We start from the raw sequence: 23995 nt of genomic DNA, 5'->3' as shown, positions 1-23995 counted from the left end.
CTTGGAACCCCAGCACATGCATAAAAGATCTGGCAGACAATGAGTTTAAGAAGCCACATCTACATGTCTTGTGCTTTTTTTAATTTATTTTTTTTAAAAAAATTTATTTATTCATTTTAGAGAGGAGAGAGAGTGAGAGAGAGAAAGAGAGAGAGAGAAAGGGGGGAAGAGCAGGAAGTATCAATTCCCACATGTGCCTTGACCAAGCAAGTACAGGGTTTTGAACAGGCGACCTCAGTGTTCCAGGTCGACGCTTTATCCACTGCACCACCACAAGTCAGGCATTTATTTATTTTTTAAATCACTCAGCTAGCACTGCATCATCTCCCCAGTGACTTATAGATTTCTGTGTGGAGTTTATGGTCATTCTAGACTAGAAAAACAAACAAACAAAACCTGACAAATAAAAATGATTTTTCTTCAGTTTGCTCTCAGCCCTTCAGGGTTTTGTCCTGTTCTACAGCCCTAAATCAATTATATTTTTGGCAATTTACTGTCAAAAGAATATTTGGTAAGTACTGAAGAATATTACCTAGTGTAAATGCAAAAGTGAGTTTTGAGTGCCAGGTAGCTAGTTTAGCCCACCCTGAGGTTAACTTCTGCACGCGCTCTTTGGCTTATTTGTGGCAGGTTTTCCAATGGCCTGTTTGTGCCAAATATGTTTGCAATAGATCACTTTGAACTCAACCTCCTTCAAGTAGAAGATCTTAACATGCACTTCTCACAGATAAAATATTTCCAACTTGTGCAGTTAGTTGACAAAAGGTGCTTGTTGCTGAGGTATCCACAGAGCTGGTGAGTTGATTGAGATCTCTGTGCTGGCAACCTGGAGAGGAGAGCGAGTGTATCTGAGGTTAGGTACGGGACTTACAGTGGTGTTCCTGTGGGTAATCCATAGGAGGTGTGTAGCTTTTTGTTCTGTTCTGTTTTGTTTTAATATGGCGCCCTTTTGTAATAATAATTTTGCCCTCCTTCTTCAATAATAGAGCTGTCTTCTCTCAATGAAAATATGTTAATATAATTTGAACAAACTGCATATTAATGCACAAACATAGGTTCTAAATTAAAATATCTCTCCTGACTTAATTCTCAAAATACTAAGGCACCTGATTCTGTTCACCAATTTCCCCAGGTCTATCTGAAAAGCTTAAAATAAGAATTGTTTAATAATTAACTAAAATCTCTTTCTCTTAACACTTTAGTCATTATATTACACAAAGGAAATATACTTGATAATTAAATAATATTGTTCACTTGGACCTTCAGATTTTAATGTAAATGTTCTAGAGCAGTGGTAGTCAACCTGGTCCCTACCGCCCCCTAGTGGGTGTTCCAGCTCTCATGGTGGGCGGTAGCAGAGCAACCAAAGTATAAATAAAAAGATAGATTTAACTATAATAAGTTGTTTTATAAAGATTTATTCTGCCAAACAGTGAAAATCCGACATAAAGTACTTGGTAAGTAATTATTATTATATGCTTTAACTTGCTATAACTCTGCTTTATAAATTTTATAAAGTAAAGTTACTTCCCTACTTTATAAATCACCATTACTGTGGAACAGGTGGGCGGTTAGAAAATTTTGCTACTAACAGAGATACAAAAGTGGGCGGTAGGTATAAAAGGTTGACTACCCCTGCTTTAGAGGGTAATGGCCATGAAGCTGAGAATGTGGGAGATTTAGAAGCCCTGAAGCTATTTTTAAATGATCTCAGCTTTGATTCCAATCAAAAGTTTATGAAATTATAATGCTGGTAATGTTTCTCAGAGGAAATCTAAGGTATAACAGAAAATGAACATTTGAATTCCCTCCTGTATTTTTCTCTAATAACTTTGTGATATTTCCCTTAAACACTTACAGGTCAGGAGAAGGAGAAGAGCCATCTTGCCAAAACCAGCGTTGGCTGGGTCCATACTGAGACAGTCCCACCCAGTAATCATGGTCACTTTCAATCTGCCTCAGGCTGCCAGTAATAAAATTCTGTAAGAAACCAGACCTGGGTAGTAAACTGGAGGGAAGACAAAAATAAACTACCACGAAATATAAAGTGTGTCATTCTTCCAAGACAGAAATTAAGGGGAACTTTAAAGCTGGAGAAAGAAGGGAGTGTGTTTAAAAGACAAAATACATTTTATAGACTTTTTTTCTATTGCCGTATTAACAATGTAGTGTTAAGGACTGTGGAAAAAAATAGGCATCTGATATTAAAATAGTTTTAAACAGATTTAGAGTTGGGCAGATATATATGTTGAAAAAGATAAGTGTTATACTGAACCCTCATTATCAGGAAAAGTAAAATATTCTTGACATCATAGGCCATATAGGTCATTTGTTTCCAGTGTACTTTAATGTGAAAAATAGTTTAAAAGATTTCAAAAGCAAGTTAATTATAAGTATATTTTGTTAGAAGAAATATTAATAATGTTTGTTGCCAAGTTTGCACAGATAATCCATAATTTTAACAAGTCAGTTCAAGTTGCCTTGCTTTAACTGCGTATACTTAATAAACTGTCCTTTCATTATTCTTGTAAAAGTCAACTTGGATTATTTAGTGACTTATAGTGGCATACATTCTTAATAAGGTCAGAAATATGTAACTATGCATTCTATTTCACACACATATCTGGGTAGAATGATTTCAGGAAAACATTGTTTGCTTGTTCAGATGTTATTAAATTAGGTAGAATGTCAAACAATTCATTTAGCAAATACTTATTTTCATAAACCTTTCCATTTAATGACATCACTTCACTTTTTATACTTCTGATTTTTCTTAATAATTGAACATTTTTATAGGTAATTTATACTTCCTTACAGCACTAAGAATAATAAATTAAAAACATATATTCAATTATAATGTAGGTATTTCTTGGAGTAACATGTCACAGAATGCTTTTTCTTTTACTCTTTTCCATTTTTGATTAACAAAGGACAGAGAACTAACATATGCTCTTTGGTTCTGGGACAACTATTCTGTTTTTTTTTGTTTTGTTTCTCTAATTAAAAGGAACACAGCCTGACCAGGTGGTGGAGCAGTGGATAGAGCGTCGGACTAGGATGCCGAAGACCCAGGTTTGAGACCCCGAGGTCGTCAGCTTGAGCGCGGGTTCATTTGGTTTGAGCAAAAGCTCACCAGCTTGGGGTTACTCGGTCTGCTGAAGGCCCGTGGTCAAGGCACATATGAGAAAGCAATCAATGAACAATTAACATGTCGCAATGAAAAACTGATGATTGATGCTTCTCATTTCTCTCCATTCTTGTCTATCTGTCCCTGTCTGTCCCTCTCTCTGACTCTCTCTCTGTCTCTGTATAAAAAAAAAAAAAGATGATTTGTCACAGCTATAAAAAATATATATATATATTAAAAAAAAAAAAAAAAAAAGGAACACAAACCAGGCCCTGGCCAGTTGGCTTAGTGGTAAGCATCGGTCCAGTGTGTGGAAGTCTGGGGTTCAATTCCCGGTCAGGGCACACAGGAGAAGTGTCCATCTGTTTCTCCACCCCTCCGCCTCTCACTTCTCCCCTCTCTCTCTTCTCCTCCTCTCCTGCATCATGGCTCAATTAGAGCGAGTTGACCTTGGGCATTGAGGATGGCTCTACAGCCTCTGCCTCAGGTGGTAAAAAATGGCTCCAGTTGCAATGGAGCAAGGGCCCCAGATGAGCAGAGCATTGACCCCTAGTGGGCTTGCCTGGTGGATCCCAGTCAACATGCATGCGGAAGTCTGTCTCTGCCTTTTTCCCATCTCACTAAAAAAATTAAAAAAAAAAAAAGAACACAAACCATATTAATTACTACTTTGTCTCCTTTAAATCTTTGTTACATCAAATGTACTGTTGTAATAAAATATTAAGGAATTCTATCTTATTACAATCAGTCATTTCTTTTAATGGGTAAAATGTTATTTTCAGAAAGATATGAAGTGATAAAACAGTGTTTACCATTTCTTTCTTGCTGTCAATTTGTATGAGATTAGAGCCCTCCTTCAAACAATCTTCTTTGCTGGTTTCCCAATTTCTCCAATTTTTAAAGACATAGTAACAACTTTCTCCATTCTGAATCCAGTTGTCTGGACAAAGGCTGCAGTTAGGAGCTTTGAATAAAATATTTTACTTTATTAAGGTCACTGTAAAAATAACAGAAGCACATCTCCTCAAAAGAATCCTTTGTATCACCCCAAGTAAAGCTGAACACTAATCAAATGGTTCATATATTACAGTACTTACCAATTTCAGCTTCCTGAGGCTGACTATACTAGATTTATATAATCATTTCCGACTGCAATAGGTCTCTAAGAATTAGTTTAAGATAAAATTAAGCCCTGGAAGGTGGCTCAGTGGATAGAGCATCAGCTTGGCATATGGATATCCCAGGTCCAATTCCTGGTCAGGGCACACAGAAGAAGCAACCATCTGCTTCTCATCTTATCCTTCTCCCCTTTTTGTCCCTCTTCCCTTTGATTGGTTTGAGTGTCAGCCCAGGAGTAAGGATGGCTTGGTTGGTCTGAGCACATCAATCTCAGGTGTTAAAAATAGCTCTACTGATTCAAGCACTGGCCCCAGGCAGGGATGCAGGGTGGATACTGGTTGGGGTGGCCATGGGAATCTGCCTCACTATCTTCCCTTCTCTCACCTAGAAAAAAAAAAGAAAGATAACATTAACTTGGAAATATCCTTTTTCAAACTCTTCTTTTATAATCTGGTTTTCTATTTTTATTAATCACTCCTTTTTTTAAGTTCACCACATTTATAATATTCGTTTGCTTACTGCAGGGGTCCCCAAACTACAGCCCACAGGCCACATGCGGCCCCCTGAGGCCATTTATCTGCCCCCCCCACTTCTGGAAGGGGCACTTCTTTCATTGGTGGTCAGTGAGAGTACTGTATGTGGTGTTGCTCATATACAGTACTACTTCCAGTGATGCGGGATGCACGCACGTCATATCACTTGTTATGGCTAGTAGTGACAAATATGGAACCGGACATTGACCATCTCATTAGCCAAAAGCAGGCCCATAGTTCCCATTGAAATACTGGTCAGTTTGTTGGTTTAAATTTACTTGCTCTTTATTTTAAATATTGTATTTGTTCCCATTTTGTTTTTTTACTTTAAAATAAGATATGTGCGGTGTGCAAAGGGATTTGTTCATAGTTTTTTTTTTATAGTCTGGCCCTCCAACGGTCTGAGGGACAGAGAACTGACCCCCTGTGTAAAAAGTTTGGGGACCCTTGGCTTACTGTCTCAAGTCTGTTCATATTACTGGCCCAATCTAGTTAGAAATATACCAGACTACTAGGTAAGTTGAATGGTAAGCCTCAAGTTAACGCTTAAATTCTGAGAATTAAACAAGAAAATATTTCATGCATAATGTAGAGAACAAATAATGCACTTTAAAGAGTAATTTGAAAATATGTAGGTGAGGAAACTTGAAAAACTTAAGAGGCTTATATGCTTATTTTAAGACTTTGATATAATTAAGATGTAAGCCACAATGTTTAATCAGTTTTATGGATCTGCCTTAATAAAGAATATATTCACAAAAGGGATGCTTAAATGTACACATATAAAAGGAAAATCAAACAACAAGATTTTGATCAAATGTTTCTGGCACAGTTTTATAAAGGGAAAGACACTGAGACTTCCAGAATTCAAGTTTCTAGAGAAAATCACAAAGAGTTCATTATCAGATTCCATGGCTCAGATGCTGAATTAAGGTTCCTAATATCCTTTGTTTGGAATGTATGCTAATCAGGATCCTGAATATTGTTAATGTTATAGCATAAAAGTGTTGACAATAGCAATTGAATGATTAAAGAACATGCTGTTTTTATCAGTCTCCAAATAGATATTGTCATCAACTCGAGGTTGATGGTTCAGAGGTAGACTTAACACATACTTGCAATAGTGTCTTCTTATATTTAAAAACACTGTTGGACATACAATGATTCTTTAAATCAAGGGTCCTCAAACTACAGCCTGCGGGCCACATGCGGCCCCCTGAGTCCATTTATCTGGCCCCCGCCGCACTTCCTGAAGGGTCACCTCTTTCATGGTCAGTGAGAGGAGCATAGTTCCCATTGAAATACAGGTCAGTTTGTTGATTTAAATTTACTTGTTCTTTATTTTAAATATTGTATTTGCTCCCATTTTGTTTTTTTACTTTAAAATAAGATTTGTGCAGTGCGCATAGGGATTTGTTCATAGTTTTTTTTTAAAGTCCGGCCCTCCAACGGTCTGAGGGACAGTGAATTGGCCCCCTGTGTAAAAAGTTTGGGGACCCCTGCTTTAAATATTTACTTGACTAAATTTCAATCCAAAGGAGCTATGGTAGGTTTTTTACTTCTCTCATTAGTCATTACTTAAATGGTATCCCCTGTAGGGAAGTTATTTCTCTAAATTATATGTATAAATATTAATTATACAACAGGTAGAAATAAACTGTTTTAGGTTTAAAATACTTGTAAGGGATGTAAAAAATGTAACTTAAATAACTTCATAAAATTGTTTAAAAGAGCTGAATCTTGCATTATTATAGTGTTGTGGTAAAAACTAAATTTCAAAATAAAATTTTTGCTTAAAGTTATCTAAATATGAATCTATAGCAATATTTAAACTAAATATATTAAGGAATTTATAGCTACAATTAAGTTGGTGATTTGAAAAACATCTGACCTACTAATCTTACATATTTCACTTTAAAATTTGAGTGAATGCCTTCTTTATCTGTGTTTCTTGGAACATCTATATTTGCTACATACTGCTGAAATATGTAAATCAGATTGAACTGAAGAGTGGGTTACATTTTGCCTCTTCTATTATAAAATGCTAACTATGATTTGGCAGAGAATAAAATGTATGTCACTGTTTCTTTTGAAGATTTGATGCATACATTTGTATATGCAAAGTGAAAACTTACTATTATTTTTTATCAGTTACCTGAGCTGAAAGAGTTTTGCATCAGGTTTTGGCAATATTTCATCTGGAGTTCCTGGTTTCTCCTCCACTGTGTGAAGTTCACCAGTGCCCTTTCCTGTTGGATGAGTTTTTCTTGCTGCTTCTTTGCAATAGTGGACACCTGGGACACTTCAAACAATAACAATCATTTCTAATAAATTCCTGACAAATTATAGCAAAGCCATCCTTCAAAATATACTCAAGACAGATATCAATTACTTGTGATTTTTGTTACTTTAATTTGCACTATTTTCAGTTTTTGTTAAAATTTATGTAGTTCAAGAGTTATCTACTATGCTATGTTGTATACCTGAAACTATTGTAAAATAATATTAAATTTAAACTATAATTTAAAAATTTAAAAATTATATACCTAAAGGAAATGTGGGAAAAGGCTCTATTAATAAAATTAATACTTATTAAAGGCAAAACAATTTACATTATTTGATAATAAAAAACTAAAAACGATACATAGCAAAAAGTCTTTTTTCCACTCATCTTTTCTTTTTTCAGTGTAAAATTTTTATATTATAATTAGCCAGCTATATTGAGGTTAGATGATACCAGTTTTGTTGGCAACATCCAAAGCATCATACACAGGAGCCAGTTGAACATATGCCTTTTCTCCATCAGGCCTGATCAGGGTGTTGACCTTGACCACATCAATGTCATAAAGCTTCTTCACAGCATGTTTGATCTGGTGCCTTTTGGCCTTAACATTCACAATAAATACAGTATTCTGTTGTCTTCTGTCTTCTTCATGGCTCACTCAATAGTCAGGGGCAACTTGATGATGGCGTAGTGGTCAAGCTTGTTCTCCTGGGGGCACTCTCTGCAGGATATACTGACTGCCTATGGAGACACAGTGTTTTCTGCCATTGACTTCCTTTTTATTCATTCATTCATTTGTTCATTCATATATTTGTTTGTTTTTGTGGCTGTGGACACTGTTCAGCACTGCTTTCTTTGCTTTCAAAGCCTTTGCTTTGGCTTTGGCTTTGGGAGGAACAGAGGTTTCCTTCTTTGCTTTTGGATGCCAGTTTCATGAAAAAGCTCCCCTGTCTTATTTACTCAATTCTACTCCCTCAAAGCAGTCAAGCTCACCAATTTCTTTTTATTCTTCTAGACATATTTTGAACTTTACAAGATTACCTTTACACAAATGGTAATCTGTTTACGTGATTTTGCACCTTTTATCACTTAAAATATATTTTGGACATCATTTTATATCAATACATAAAAGCTTTCTCATTATTTCATTATAATCCTATAGGATTCCATTGTATGGATATATAATTATTTTATATGAATGCATTATAACTTATTTTAGCAATTTTCTATTGACTTTTAGACTATTAGCAATTTTTTGGTATTATAAAAAATACTTCAATGAATAACTTTAATCAAACATAATTCACATATGCAAGTATATTTTTAAGATAAGTTGTTAAGCCAGTTTATGTGCATTTATTTAAATCATTAAACAACTTCAAATTATCCTCCATATATGCTGATGTAAATGGTATCTCAATATCATTTGAATTTGCATTTCTCTTTTTGTTTGATGTTGAAACTTATTTTGCATATATATAAATAAAAGTCAGTTGTATTTCTTTTTAATATAGTGTATAATTTTATCCTTTGTGATGTTTTTCACTGGGTTTCTAGTCTTTTTCTTTTTTTTTTTTTTTTTTTTTACATTTTTCTGAAGCTGGAAACAGGGAGAGACAGTCAGACAGACTCCCGCATGCACCCGACCGGGATCCACCCGGCACGCCCACCAGGGGGCGATGCTCTGCCCATCCTGGGCATCACCATATTGCGACCAGAGCCACTCTAGCGCCTGAGGCAGAGGCCACAGAGCCATGCCCAGCGCCCGGGCCATCTTTGCTCCAATGGAGCCTCGGCTGCGGGAGGGGAAGAGAGAGACAGAGAGGAAAGCGCGGCGGAGGGGTGGAGAAGCAAATGGGCGCTTCTCCTATGTGCCCTGGCCGGGAATCGAACCCGGGTCCCCCGCACGCTAGGCCGACGCTCTACCGCTGAGCCAACCGGCCAGGGCTAGTCTTTTTCTTTATTTTATTTTATTCCTGAAGTTGGAAATGGGGAGGCAGTCAGACAGACTCCCTCATGCGCCCAACCGGGATCCACCTGGCATGCCCACCAGGGGGTGATGCTCTGCCCATCTGGGGCATTGCTCTGCCGTGACCAGAGTCATTCTAGCGTCTAAGGCAGAGGCCACGGAGCCATCCTCATTGCCCAGGCAAACTTTGCTCCAATGGAGCCTCGGCTGCGGGAGGGGAAGAGAGAGACAGAGAGGAAGAAGAGAGGGAGGGATGGAGAAGCAGATGGGTGCTTCTCCTGTGTGCCCTGGCCAGGAATTGAACTCGGGACTCCTGCACGCCAGGCCAACGCTCTACCACTGAGCCAACCGGCCAGGGCTTCTTTTTGTTTGATATGAGGTCCTGACTTTGCTCAGAGAGTTAGAAGCAGGCCTGGCTCAGCCTGAGCAGTGCCTTTCAAGTTTTTGCATGGAATTGACCTCTGGGCAAGGCATCAAGCATATTAATTAATGGAGTTGCTGTGTAATCATCAGTCTGGGAAATTTTTTGGCCTGATTATACTAGCTTGTCAGCACTGTTTCTTGATGATGTATGATTAGTGACTCATTACAAGGATACCCTGAGAAGTCTCTGTTGTTAAGGCTGGTTCCCTTTCAGGAGTATGCCTGTGTGGTCAGCAAAATATAAAAATTCCCAGCAAGACTATGTTTGCAGCTTACTGGTACCAACATACTCTGTGAACACATCAGTGGTTCTTGATTCAAGAGAGAAATTGTGTTTTGAAGGATGTTACAGGGGAGAAAATGGTGTCTGCTTGCACCTGGCATCCTCAGACCTCTTGCTATATACTCATATTCCTGCTTTACTGTTGTTGTTAAATTATATTCTCTTCTTGTCTTGTCCTAAACTATAGATATGTAAGCACTGCGACTTTGAGACTCAGTGTCTTACAAGTCATCTATAACAGGGGTCCCCAAACTATGGCCCGTGGGCAGCATGCAGTCCCTGCCACACTTCTGGAAGGGAAACCTCTTTCATTGGTGGTCAGTGAGAGGAGCACATTGACCATCTCATTAGCCAAAAGCAGGCCCATAGTTCCCATTGAAATACTGGTCAGTTAGTTGATTTAAATTTAGTTGTTCTTTATTTTAAATATTGTATTTGTTCCCATTTTGTTTTTTTACTTTAAAATAAGATATGTGCAGTGTGCATAGGGATTTGTTCATACTTTTTTTTTATAGTTCAACCCTCCAACGGTCTGAGGGACAGAGAACTAGTCCCCTGTGTAAAAAGTTTGGGGACCCCTGATAACAACCAATCCTGTTTAACTGATTCTATTAATGTACTTATATTTCGGGGAAGTTTGTGTTTAAAATAAGCAGTTTGCATCTGCATGTTTTATTCGTCTCCCAATCAACTGGTCAAGTCAACATTCATAATAAAATATGTAATTCCATAGCTGTGTATTCTGATCTGTTTTATTCATTGACATTGTTGTTGAGAAGTAAATGCTACAATCCAAGAGCTAAGAACTAGAAAAAGCAGATGCTTATGCTTTGTCCATCTGTGGGTAGTGCAAGTAACCCAGGCTCTTAGTGGCTTATTTACTCTCCCACATAGCAAAAGGCTGGCTCTAACCAGAGTGGGGACTGGGACAGTGACTTTATATAAACTTATTAATAATCAGGCATGCTTAGACATGACAAATATGCTCTTCTTTGAAAGAACTTGAAGAATTATTCTAAAATTTTTAATTTTGATCAATGTCTTAGATTAACTATATTTTGAGGTTATTGCTGCTTTGTTTATTATTACTTGGACAGTGCTTACTACATAGAACTGTGATAAAACTGAGAAAGGGAAATAAGACTTTTCTTTGGTTTCTGCACAAGTGGGAAGGAAAATATTGCACCTTTATTAGTCTTTTGGTGATAATCAATTTGCAATAAGGGACGAATAAAGTTTAAACAACAAATTACCCGAGGAACTATAAGATCACAGATTTTTAAGGAGAAAAAGAAAAAAAAGAAAAGCATTTGTTGCAAGATGTTGTATGTTATGCCTAATTGATGAATCAGAAAAATGAAAAGGAATACTAAAAACAATTGAAAAAATCTGATTTCTTAGAGAATGGTTTGCACTATAGAGTTTTAAAAACAATAAGTTAGTTAATATAAGTAATATGGTAGAGAAAAAATAGTAAGATGGAAGCAAAAACTTACTTCGACTTACCTTTAAATTTACCCCTCCTCCAACTCCTGCTCCTCTATTTCCATTTTCCCCTCCATCTGCTCCTTGCTCTGTGGTGTTCCATATGTATATATCATGAACTTAAATGGTCCCTTACTGAAAGGTGTTTGATTTTTGTCTAATCTTTTGTCCTCTTATTGCTACACATGCAGGTTTATCTACAGAAAATTTTCCCAAAAATGGAATTTCTGGGTCAATATCTATTAGTACTTTCTGGGTCAATATCTATTAGTACTGTTTAAAATAACCCAGAGTTCGTTAGGAACATGATTGTCTCGGTTATCTAAACAAATTTCATGAACTAGGCAGAGAAGAAAAAATAAAGTATTCACTGGACAGTAAGTTTTTTGAGAAAATGGTAAATGTACAGTATATTTCTGTTAATATCTTTAGTATGCACTACATGCTTTTAGTCTGATTAGAGGTGATAAAATTATTTTTATATAAAAACAAATTTTACATCTTATTCGCTTGACAATATTGCTTGAAAATGTTGCATCAACAGTTAATCCTTTTTTATTTAATTTAATTAATTCATTTATTTTAATTTTGCCATTGATTGAGAGAAAGAGAGAGAGAGAGGAGGAGAGAGAGAAGCATCAACTCATTGTTCCATTTTAGTTGTTCCATTAGGCTGTGTATTCATTGATTGGTTCTCATAGGTGCCCTGACCTGGGATCAACTTGTGCCCTTGGTGCACCAGGATGACAATTTATTCACCGAGCCACCCAGCCAGGGCAAAGTTAATATTTTTTAAATTGAAAGTGTTCTTTGTAGTTTCTTTTATCTTCTTACTTCAAGTAGTTAGTAAAACAACGTTGAAATGTATTATTTAAAATTAACATGTAAACCCTATCTTCTGATATTTGCAATGTCAGTTGAAAGTGTATTGTTTTTTAAAAATATGGATTTTTGTAACTAGAATAAAATCTGGCAATATTCCATTAAACTTTTCCAGTTTTTACAGAAGAAACTAGATTATCATATGAAAATGGACTTATCTGTTAGTTCTATTTCAACTCTCCAAATCTGCTATCAGTGTATCTGTATGATAAATAGATATTTAAATGTGAGTTTCTTTAAACAATAGACTGGCATTTGATTTAAAAAGCACATAAAGATAGAGTGAGATAAGAAAAGCTTTCTGGAAGTTCTCACATTTATGCTTGTCTGTGAAATTTTATTTGAGGAGATAGATGAGGTAACGATTACTTTTTGAGCTCCTATTAATTATTAAAATATTCCTCTCAGAACCACCAAAAAGATGAATTCATAACGGACATGATAAAGGCCATTTTCTATACTTTGTGGAAGAACCTGAGCCTTTCTTTTCCTCATTTCACAATCTTTTAAGTCTCCCTCAGCAGCTAATACCTCCTAGATAGATAAATGATTTGTCAGTGCATACAAGGAAGAAAAGTTATCTTGACAATAACCTTCATATATGTCTCAGCTTATTTCTTAGTTCCAGCATGAGCAATAATAAAGGTTTTTAGTCATTTTTCTGGAAATTGCAATTCTATAATTATTATGTTTCATAAAAAATTCACTTGCTAGAGGTGGAATCATCTCAAATTTGGACTAAAAGGAATAAATAAATGTGATTAAATATGGCTCAAATAAAGTTCTCAGGCTTGTATTAAACATTACATTGTACCTTGTCTAATATAAAGTAAAAACTTATTAAAATAATCTGCATGTTTAGAATAAATGCATATTAGAAAATGTAGAGCATTTACTGAAATTTTTCACATTGCTTGCTTTGGCATGTTAACCCGATTCACAAATTGGATCATAATATAAGTAATTATTTACACTATTTTTCCCAAAGACACTTATGGATGGCATTAGATTCGAGCTAAACACCATGCAATTGAAGATTAAAAGTTGAGCATCCAAGTGCTTAGAATGTTTTATTAAACTGATGTTTCATAAATTAAATTGAGAAGCCATTATTTTTGTTATTTATATATTGATACATTTAGAGGTCTGTAATTGATTTATTTATTCATTTATAAATTATGAAAAGTTTTATTTATTATGATATATCTACACACTTGTATGTAAAACTACATGTCATATATAATACATACAGATTATTTTGAAGATATCCTTTCATACTTACACTTAATACCCAAGAAAATGGAGGTCGATAATAATCCCATGCTGAAAACACATGTTATCATCATCATAAGACACCATGTTCCTAAACAAGATATAAGGACAATAAAATTGAGTTAGAAAAGGTAAGTGAAAGGGATGGGACAGGATAAGACTAGAATGAGGGAAAGAAGTTATTAATGTTAGGATTTCAACCACAGAATTGTTGGGGCCATGTACCGTAGCAGGAAAAACAGAACTCCAACTCTTTGAAATACAAGTGAACTTTGAATACATTTAATTGCAAAAATGTCAAACTGAACAGATATAAAAACACACTCCTCTTACCTTTATATGAAGCCACAACTTTATCAACTAGCTATATGTATTCTTTTCCAAAATATTTTGAAGATTATAGCAAATCAGGCAGCAAGTTTTAATTTTTGAAAGTAAAATACTGTGTTTAATCTCATCTTTTTTCAGTGTCATTTGAATGTGATTGGTTCAAAATTATTTATTTATGCATTTATTTATTTAATTAAAAATTATTAATTTAATTTATTGTGTTTACATGGATTCAAGTGTCCCTCCCCTCCCCATGTCCGTATTTGTACCCTTTTTTCCCCCTTCCCCCAACTCCCTCCCCTCTTCCCTCTGGGATTTGCTGTCCTGTTATCTGTATCTCTGTGTTATGTATATATAATTTCACTAATCCCTTCACTTCTCTGATCCCATCCCCCTTCCCTCTGACAGCTGTCCCTCTGGTCCCTGTGACCTCACCTCTGCCTCTTTTCTGTTCCTTAGTTCACTTTGTTCTTTAGATTCCACATATAAGTGAGATAATATAATATTTTTCTTTCTCTGCCTGGTTTATTTCACCTAGTATAATAATGTCCCAGTCCATCCATGCCATTGCAAAAGGTAAGATTTCTGTCTTTTTCATGGCCATGTAGTATTCCATTGTGTGTATGTACCAAAGCTTTTTAATCCACTCTTCCCTGATGGACACTTGAGCTGTTTCTGGATCTTGGGAGAACATATTTGCCAATACATCCGATAAGGGGTTAACCCTTTGAGTAGTGAGTTTTTTTTTAAAATTTATTTATTAAATTTAATGCAGTGACATTGATAAATCAGGGTACATATGTTGAGAGAAAACATCTCTAGATTATTTTGACATTTGATTGTGCTGTATACCACTCCCTCAAAGTTAAATTGTCTTCTGTCACCTTCTATCTGGTTTTCTTTGTGCCCCTACCCTCCCCCAACCCCTCTCTCCTTCTTCACCCCATCCCCCCTCCCCCCAACCCCCACCCCTGTTGCCATCACATTCTTGTTCATGTCTCTGAGTCTCATTTTTATGTCCTTTCTATGCATGGATTCATATAGTTCTTAGTTTTTTTTCTGATTTACTTATTTCACTTCGTATAATGTTGTCAAGGTCCATCCATGTTATTGTAAATGATCCGATGTCATCATTTCTTATGGCTGAGTAGTATTCCATAGTATATATGTACCAAAGCTTTTTAATCTACTCGTCCTCTGATGGACACTTGGGCTGTTTCCAGATCTTCGCTATTGTGAACAATGCTGCCGCAAACATGCGGGTGCATTTCTCCTTTTCGAGCCGTTCTATGGTGTCCTTGGGGTATATTCCTAAAAGTGGGATAGCTGGGTCAAAAGGCAGTTCGATTTTCAGATTTTTGAGGAATCTCCATACTGTTTTCCACAGTGGCTGCACCAGTCTGCATTCCCACCAACAGTGCAGGAGGGTTCCCTTTTCTCCACATCCTCGCCAGCACTTATTCTGTGTTGTTTTGTTGATGAGCACCATTCTGACTGGTGTGAGGTGATATCTCATTGTGGTTTTAATTTGCATTTCTCTAATGATTAGTGATGTTGAGCATTTTTCATATGCCTATTGGCCATCTGTATGTCCTCTTTGGAGAAGTGTCTATTCATCTCTTTTGCCCATTTTTGGATTGGGTTGTTTGTCTTCCTGGTGTTGAGTTTTACAAGTTCTTTATAAATTTTGGTTATTAACCCCTTATCAGACGTATTGTCAAATATGTTCTCCCATTGTGTAGTTTGTCTTTTTATTCTGTTCTTGTTGTCTTTAGCTGTGCAAAAGCTTTTTAGTTTGATATAGTCCCATTTGTTTATCCTGTCTTTTATTTCACTTCCCCGTGGAGATAAATCAGCAAATATATTGCTCCGAGAGATGTAGGAGAGCTTACTGCCTATGTTTTCTTCTAAGATGCTTATGGTTTCACAGCCTACATTTAAGTCTTTTATCCATTTTGAGTTTATTTTTGTGAGTGGTGTAAGCTGGTGATCTAGTTTCATTTTTTTGCAGGTAGCTGTCCAATTTTCCCAACACCATTTGTTAAAGAGGCTGTCTTTACTCCATTGTATTTCCTTACCTCCTTTTGTCAAATATCAGTTGTCCATAGAACTGTGGGTTTATTTCTGGGTTCTCTGTTCTGTTCCATTGATCTATATGCCTGTTCTTATGCCAGTACCAGGCTGTTTTGAGTACAATGGCCTTGTAGTATAACTTGATATCAGGAAGTGTGATACCTCCCACTTTATTCTTCTTTTTTAAGATTGCTGAGGCTATTCGTGTCCTCTTTTGGTTCCATATAAATTTTTGGAATATGTGTTCTATATCTTTGAAGTATGTCATTGGTATTTTAATTGGTATTGCATTGAATTTATAGATTGCTTTGGGTAATATAGACATTTTAACGATGTTTATTCTTCCTAACCATGAGCACGGTATATGCTTCCACTTGTTTGTATTTTCCTTGATTTCTATTATCAATGCTTTGTAATTTTCCGAGTACAAGTCTTTAGTCTCCTTGATTAAGTTTATTCCTAGGTACTTTATTTTTTTGGTTGTAATTGTAAAGGGGATTGTTTCCTTAATTTCTCTTTCTGACTGTTCATTGTTGGTGTATAAAAATGCCTCTGATATCTGAGTATTGATTTTATATCCTGCCACTTTGCTGAATTCATTTATCAGGTCCAGTAGTAGCTTTTTGACTGAGACTTTAGGGTTTTCTATATACAATATCATATCATCTGCAAATAATGATAGTTTTACTTCTTTTTTTCCAACTTGAATGCATTTTATTTCTTCTTCTTGTCTGATTGCTGTGGCTAGGTCTTCCAGTACCATGTTAAATAAGAGTGATAAAAGGGGGCACCCCTGCCTTGTTCCTGATCTTAGGGTATTGCTTTTAATTTTTGTCCATTGAGTATGATGTTGGCTGTGGGTTTCTCATAGATGGCTTTTATCATGTTGAGGGATATTCCCTGTATTCCCACTTTGCTGAGAGTTTTGATCATGAATGGGTGCTGGATTTTATCAAATGCTTTTTCTGCATCTATTGAAATTATCATATGGTTTTTCTCCTTTTTTTTGTTTATGTGATGAATCACATTGATTGATTTACGAATATTGTACCAACCTTGCCTCCCCAGAATAAATCCCACTTGATCATGGTGTATGATTTTTTCCATATATTGTTGGACCCAGTTTGCTAATATTTTGTTGAGGATTTTAGCATCTATATTCATCAGAGATATTGGCCTATAATTTTCTTTCTTTGTGTTGTCTTTGCCTGGTTTTGGAATCAGAATTATGCTCGCCTCATAAAAGGAGCTTGGAAGTCTTCCTTCCTCTTGAATTTTATGAAATAGTTTGAGAAGGATAGGAGTTAGTTCTTCTTTGCATATTTGGTAGAATTCCATTGTGAAGCCATCGGGCCTCAGACTTTTCTTTATTGGGAGTTTTTTGATAACTGTTTCGATCTCATTTGTTGTAATCGGTCTGTTTAGGTTTTCTGATTCTTTCAGATTGATTTTTGGAAGAATGTATGTTTCAAGGAATTTGTCCATTTCATCTAGGTTGTCTAGTTTTTTTTGGCATACAGTTCTTCATAGTATTTTCTTACAATATTTTGTATTTCTGTTGTGTCAGTTGTTATTTCTCCTCTTTCATTTCTAATTTTATTTATTTGAGTCCTTTCTCTCTTTTTCTTGGTGAATCTAGTTAAAGGTTCATCAATCTTGTTTACCTTTTCAAAGAACCAGCTCCTAGTTTCATTGATCCTCTGTATTGTTTCTTTAGCCTCTATGTCATTTATTTCTGCTCTGATCTTTATTATTTCCTTCCTTCTACTACATTTGGGCTTTACTTGCTGTTCTTTTTATAGTTCTTTTAGATGCAGGGTTAAGTTGTTTATTTGAGCTTTTTCTAGCTTCTGAAAGTGTGCCTGTAGTGCTATGAACTTCCCTCTCAGCACTGCTTTCGCTGTGTCCCATAAATTTTGAGTTGTTGTATGCTCATTGTCATTCGTTTCTAGGAATTTTTTTATTTCTTCTTTGATCTCATTCTTAATCCATTCGTTATTTAACAACCTGCTATTTGGTTTCCATGTGTTTGAGAATTTTTGAGCTTTTCTGTTGTGATTCATTTCTAGTTTCATGCCGTTGTGATCGGAGAAAGTGCTTGATATGATTTCAGTCTTCTTAAATTTGTTGAGAGCACTTTTGTGCCCTAACATGTGGTCTATCCTAGAGAATATACCATGAGCACTTGAAAAGAATGTATATTCTGCTGCTTTAGGGTGAAAGGATCTGAAGATATCTATTAAATCGAGTTGATCTAGTGTTTCCAATAAGTCTGCTGTTTTTTGTTAATTTTCTTTCTTGAGGATCTATCTAGTGATGTTAGTGGGGTATTGAGATCCCCTACTATTATAGTATTGCTGTTGATCTCGCCCTTTAAATCCATCAAAGTCTGCTTTATATATTTGGGTGCTCCTATATTAGGTGCATAGATATTTATAATGGTTATATCTTCCTGTTGGATTACTCCCTTTATCATTATGTAGTGGCCTTCTTTATCTCTTACTATATCCTTTGTTTTAAAGTCCAATTTGTCTGATATAAGTATTGCTACCCCAGCTTTTTTTTCATTTCCATTTGCATAAAATGGTTTTTTCCATCCTTTTACCTTCAATCTATGTGTGTCTTTTGTTCTAAGTTGTGTCTCTTGTAGACAACATATGTATGGGTCCTGTTTTCTTATCCATGCAGCTACCCTATGTCTTTCGATTGGATCATTTAATCCATTTGCATTTAAGGTTATTATTGATATGTAGTTGTTTATTGCCATTTTCTTCTTTAAAGCTGTATTCCTTTTTTGCTATATTCTTTTCCCACTTTGATCTGTTTACAACAGGCCCCTTAACATTTCCTGCAGCATTGGTTTGGTTGTAATGAATTCCTTGAGTTGTTTTTTGTCTGGGAAGCTTTTTATTTCTCCTTCGATTTTAAACGATAGCCTTGCCGGATAAAGTAGTCTTGGTTGTAGGTTCTTGTTCTGCATTACTTTGAATATTTCTTGCCATTCCCTTCTGGCCTCAAGCGTTTCTGTTGAGAAGTCAGATGTCATCCTTATGGGGGCTCCTTTGTAGGTGATAACTTTTTTTTCTCTTGCAGCTTTTAATATTTTCTCTTTATCGCTTAGCTTTGGTATTTTAATTATGATGTGTCTTGGTGTAGGTTTCTTTGGGTTTCTCTTTAGTGGAGTTCTCTGTGCTTCTTGGACTTGTGAGAGTTTCTCTTGCATTAATTTAGGGAAGTTTTCAGCTATGATATGATTGAACAAAGTCTCTATCCCTTGTTCTTTTTCTTCTTCTTCAGGAACCCCTATGATGCGGATGTTATTTCTCTTCCTGTTGTCACAGAGCTCTCTACGAGTTTCCTCTGACTTTTTGAGTCTCTTTTCTTCTCTCCTTTCATGCCTTCATTCCAGTTGTCCTCTAACTCGCTGATTCGATCCTCTGCTCTATCTATCCTGTTTTTAATTCTTTTCATTGTGGTCTTTATTTCTGATATTGTATTTGTCATCTCCGACTGATTCTTTTTTATACTTGCTATTTCTTTATTTAGGTTTTCATAATGACCATCCATTGTTGTTCTAAGATCCCTAAGCATCCTTACAATCATTATTTTGAACTCCGTATCTGGAAGTTTGATTATTTCCATATCACTCAGTTCATCTCTTGAAGATGTCTCTTGTGGTTTCATTTGGATTGCACTCCTTTGTCTTCTCATCGTCTGTTTTGGGGTGTTTTATTTGTAGAGTTGGTTGAGTCTAGGCTTGGTGTTGTCTGCCTCCAGTTTTCAGTTTGTGTTATTTCTAGGTCTTCTTGGGTTGGTATCAGCTGTTATCTGTAATCCACTTTCGGATTTGGGCAGCTTTGAAGTCTTGATTTGTTTGTTTTCTTAACAGGTGATAATCTTGTTTACTGATCTCAGCAGGGGGCTTCCTTGAAACTGTATCCAGGAATGCGATGGGTGTAACCTGAGACTCTGAAGGCCTCTTTAGCCAGCTAATCTCACTGGGGGCAGGGTGTTTTCTCAGCTTCAGTAGGGGGAGGTGTATCTCAGATCTCCATGGAGACCTGAGTTACTGCCCCTCCTCCCCACTTCTTGTTTTCAGCTGTGTCTTGTTGCACTGATTGGAACTGGATAGATATCCAGAGATCTCTGATCCGGAAGCACTTCAGCTCTGTTTTGTGAAAGGTTCAGTCCCTCCCCCAGCTATGGCCGCCTCCAGCATGGATGAGTCGGCTTTTTTATTCGTTTCCTGCATTCCTTAGCCCCTCACAGTCTGTCCCTCTCCCTGTCCTTTCCACTTGGGAGATAAGCTGGTCTTTTCAACACACCTCGCTCTCTGGTTTCCAGGCAAGTGGCTGTGAGCAGTAGTTTCTGCTCTTTTCCCTCTGTGAGATCCTCTCTGGGCTCTCAGCCTCACCCCCCCCTCCATTCCTGTAAGCAGAGGAGGTTCAGGTGCTCCTTACCAGGATTGTTGTGGCTTCTTTGCTCCTTGGTTTTTGAGAGCTGTCTTGCAGTTCAGAGTTGGTTTTTCATCAAGTAGTGAGTTTTTGTCAGGCTTGCTGACTTCCGGGAGTGAGTTTTTTTAAATGCAATTAGTTCCAGTTACAGTTTTATTAACTTAAAATCATGTTTCTTTAATAACCAATTTATGGAAACAGGAAGAACATACATTTGCCTTTTTTAAAAATTTTTATTTATTTTTATTTTTTTATTTATTCATTTTAGAGAGGAGAGGGAGAGACAGAGGGAGAGAGAGAGAGGAGAGACAGAGAGAGAGGTGGGGGGAGAAGCTAGAAGCATCAACTCTCATATGTGCCTTGACCAGGCAAGCCCAGGGTTTCGAACTGGTGACCTCAGTATTTCCAGGTCAAAGCTTTATCCACTGCTCCACCACAGGTCAGGCCTTTTTTTTTTTTTTTGAAATACTTCATTTTTATTTTTTATATTTTTTAAGATTTTATTTATTGGTTTTTGGTTGGGGGAGAGAGAGAATGAGAAGCATTCCTATGTGCTTTGACCCGGCAAGCCCAGGGTTTTGAACCAGTGACCTCAGCATTCCAGGTCAATGCTTTATTCATTGCGCCACCACAGGCCAGGCACATTTGCCTTTTTTTAATATTGCCTTACACGTTTTTAAAATAAAAATTTTTGTACAGTCGTACTCTGGATGGTCAGGAGACACAAGGACGTACATGAACATTCATACTATTCAAAAGGTTAGTAAACGGAACTTATAAAGAACTTCTAAAACTCAATACCAGGAAGGTAAAAATCCAATTGAAAAATGAGCAAAAGAACTTAATAGACACTTCTCCAAAGAGGACATACACATAGTCAATAGGCACATGAAAAAATGTTCAACCTCACTAATCATCAGAGAAATTCAAATTAAAACCACAATAAGATATCACCTCACACCTGTCAGAATGGTGCTCATCAACAAAATAACACAGAATAAGTGCTGGCGAGGATGTGGAGAAAAGGGAACTCTCCTGCACTGCTGGTGGGAATGCAGACTGGTGCAGCCACTGTGGAGAACAATATGGCGTTTCCTCAAAAAATTAAAAATGGAACTGCTTTTTGACCCAGCTATCTTACTTTTAGGAATATATCCTAAGAATACCAAATCACTGATTCAAAAGAAGATATGCACCCCCATGTTTATTACACCATTGTTTACAAAAGTATTTATTTTTAAAAATACAGTTTTGGGTGAGGAACATTCTTATGCATGCAATTTTGAAACTATTCAGGAGGGAAAAATGAAGATTGTGTAGTTGGTTATATTCTCAACATTAATCAGAGAAAAACAGAAAAGCTTTATCTTTGGAAAGGATGGTAAACTGAATAATGTACCTATCCAAGATAACCATGTCCTAATTTTTGTCACCTGTAAATGTGGCTAATGAAGCTTTGAAGATATAACTAAGTTAATGACTTTTGGATGGAGAGATTATTCTGTTCTATCGGGCCCTGATAAGTAAGAAACAGGAGCTCAGAAGGACTGAGTGCGATATGATGATGGAAGCAGACATAATGCTACTGGCTTTGAAGATTGAGAAAGAAGCCATAAACCACGGAAAACAAGAAATACAACTCTAGGCACTGGAAAAAAATGAGAGAATGGCTTCTCCTTTAGAACCTCTGGAGGAAATGCAGCCCTGCCAACACCTTGAGCTTAGCCCAGCAAGACCCGTTTCAGACTTCAAGTCTCTAGACCTGTAAGATAATAAATCTAGATTGCACTAAGGCCCTGAGTCTGTGGTAATTTGTTACTTTAACAATAGGAAACTAACACAAATATTAAACTTAATAAAGACAGAATGATAATTACAGCAGACAGCTCTAGGATGATGAGAGCTGGCCAGTTTTTCAATGCCTGTTTTCTCTTTATTTATTAATATTTATAAGATAACTTGTAAGAGACTGTTTTATACAGACACAGAAATAATAAAAAATTTGATTTTTTCACTTATTTTTCAAATCCAAGAATTATTCATCTTTTCGTGAGAGAGAGTAAGAAAGAGAGAGAGAGAAAGAGAATATTACATATTTGTCTACTCCATTGCTCTTTTTCTTTTCATCTTTACTTACTCCTCTTACCCTTTAATTTTTTTACATTAATGTATAATGCATATTATTATATTCTAAAGTGAGTTACCTCATTAGAAAAATCACCTGGGTTCATTATACAACAAGGAACAACATAAACTGCAAAGTCTTAAACTAAATAATTAGAACTGCGTACCTGAACATTTGGTGGGATGGAGATGTTTCTGAGAAGGGTTTGATGTTGGATTATCCCACCGAAGGGAGGTGTAGATTTCTTGCTCCTGCATGTCTGAGGTGCTTTGATAGGTGAGGCAGTCCACACAAGAAGCTAAGACAAATAATTCTTTTTGTAGTCAGGGACAGATTGGTGAACGAACTGAAATTGGCTATTTTGACACACCAGTAGGAAAATATTTTAAGGTTTAAGGAATCAAATATATGCATCTTCATCCAGAAAGTAGAAGTTTATTAACTTTAAGCCAAAGCACAACTTGCCAAAGAAGGAAATGAGAAGGGAACTGAACTCAAATGGACATTGATAGAACACGAAATTGGTCTAGTTTCTCAGATGTAGCAGATGTTGACTGTTAAAATGAAAAGTAGTGAAAAAAATGCACTTATATACTGCTCACAAAAATTAGGAGATATTTCAAAATGAGTATGAAGCTATAAAATATCCCTTAATTTGTGTGAGCAGTGTATTTGATATAAGGCACAAAGCATGGGAATGACCTAAATAGCAAAGATACAAGGATAACTCCCATTGAGCAAACCAGGGTGTAAGGAGTTGCTGATCACTGTGTGTCCTTAAATAAGAAAGCTAGGAAGGGATTGCATCTTAAAATAAATTTACACACTCTATTTGTTAGGTTAATGCAGTTGCTATGACCAAAAAAATCTTAAAATACCAGTTGTTTAACCCAGTAAAATGTATTTCTTGCTCAGATAACATTCTAGTTCCAGTAATCCTGGTAAATGGGTAGTTTTTATCCAAATGGAATCCAATCTCTGTCTAATGAAACATTTTAGCCATTGGAAAGGAAAAGAGAGGTGGAAAATTCATATCTGCTTCCAGAAAGCCATAACTTAGAAGTAACATGCATGCCTTCCACATGCACAACTTAATGGCCATCTTTGGATCTAGGTTGGGCCTGAGAAATGTAATTACCTGGCTCATAAACTTTCTATGACAACTTCACTGTAGAAGGGAAGCAAGAATTTTTTAAGTAGACAGATGGCCATTTCTACCACAGCCTGTGACTATTGCATTAATATTGAGAAATTCAATACTTTAAATATCATGAGTTGTTTGTTCTTGGGTTAAAAGCCAGCTCGCAGTAATTTTCAGTCCTCAAACCCAACAATTTGCACAATTGCAAAGTTCTGTTTTGTTTTGGTGTTTCACTGGATCAATCACTGATCTCTGCAACAGAAGGAAACAAATGGCACTCAGGGGTAATCTAAGGGCAAGTAAATAATAAAGATGCTGTTTATAAAGTTTTGGGAAGGATTAACAGAAGCAAAAAGGGAAGGTGATATAAATTCTGGGTGGGAAACTATTATTACCCTTAGGTCTGAAGGGCTAAGGGAAGCGTATTTAATAAAACTATGTGACCTGACAAGGGTCATGGCCCAAGATAGAAAACATCATCCTTTGTCAAATCAA

The 23995-nt window shown here is 36.3% G+C and overlaps 1 protein-coding gene and 1 pseudogene across 1 annotated transcript; both read right to left on the bottom strand.

The window, feature by feature from the left end:
* Positions 1–147: 147 nt before the first annotated feature.
* On the bottom strand, positions 148–22643 carry CLEC9A (C-type lectin domain containing 9A). The gene is made up of 6 exons (XM_066355873.1): positions 22526–22643; positions 13388–13468; positions 6935–7081; positions 3940–4091; positions 1859–1980; positions 148–826 (listed from the first exon to the last, which is right to left on the bottom strand). Exons 1-6 carry the CDS (start codon positions 22614–22616, stop codon positions 694–696), a joined length of 726 nt encoding a protein of 241 aa, XP_066211970.1. The 5' UTR covers positions 22617–22643; the 3' UTR covers positions 148–693.
* On the bottom strand, positions 7506–7988 carry LOC136377667 (large ribosomal subunit protein uL23 pseudogene; annotated as a pseudogene).
* Positions 22644–23995: the final 1352 nt, after the last annotated feature.

Source organism: Saccopteryx leptura, chromosome 1, assembly GCF_036850995.1.
Source record: "Saccopteryx leptura isolate mSacLep1 chromosome 1, mSacLep1_pri_phased_curated, whole genome shotgun sequence".
Classification (NCBI taxonomy): domain Eukaryota; kingdom Metazoa; phylum Chordata; class Mammalia; order Chiroptera; family Emballonuridae; genus Saccopteryx; species Saccopteryx leptura.
Note: the sequence above shows the minus strand (reverse complement) of the source record. Positions and strands in the feature narration are given on the sequence as shown.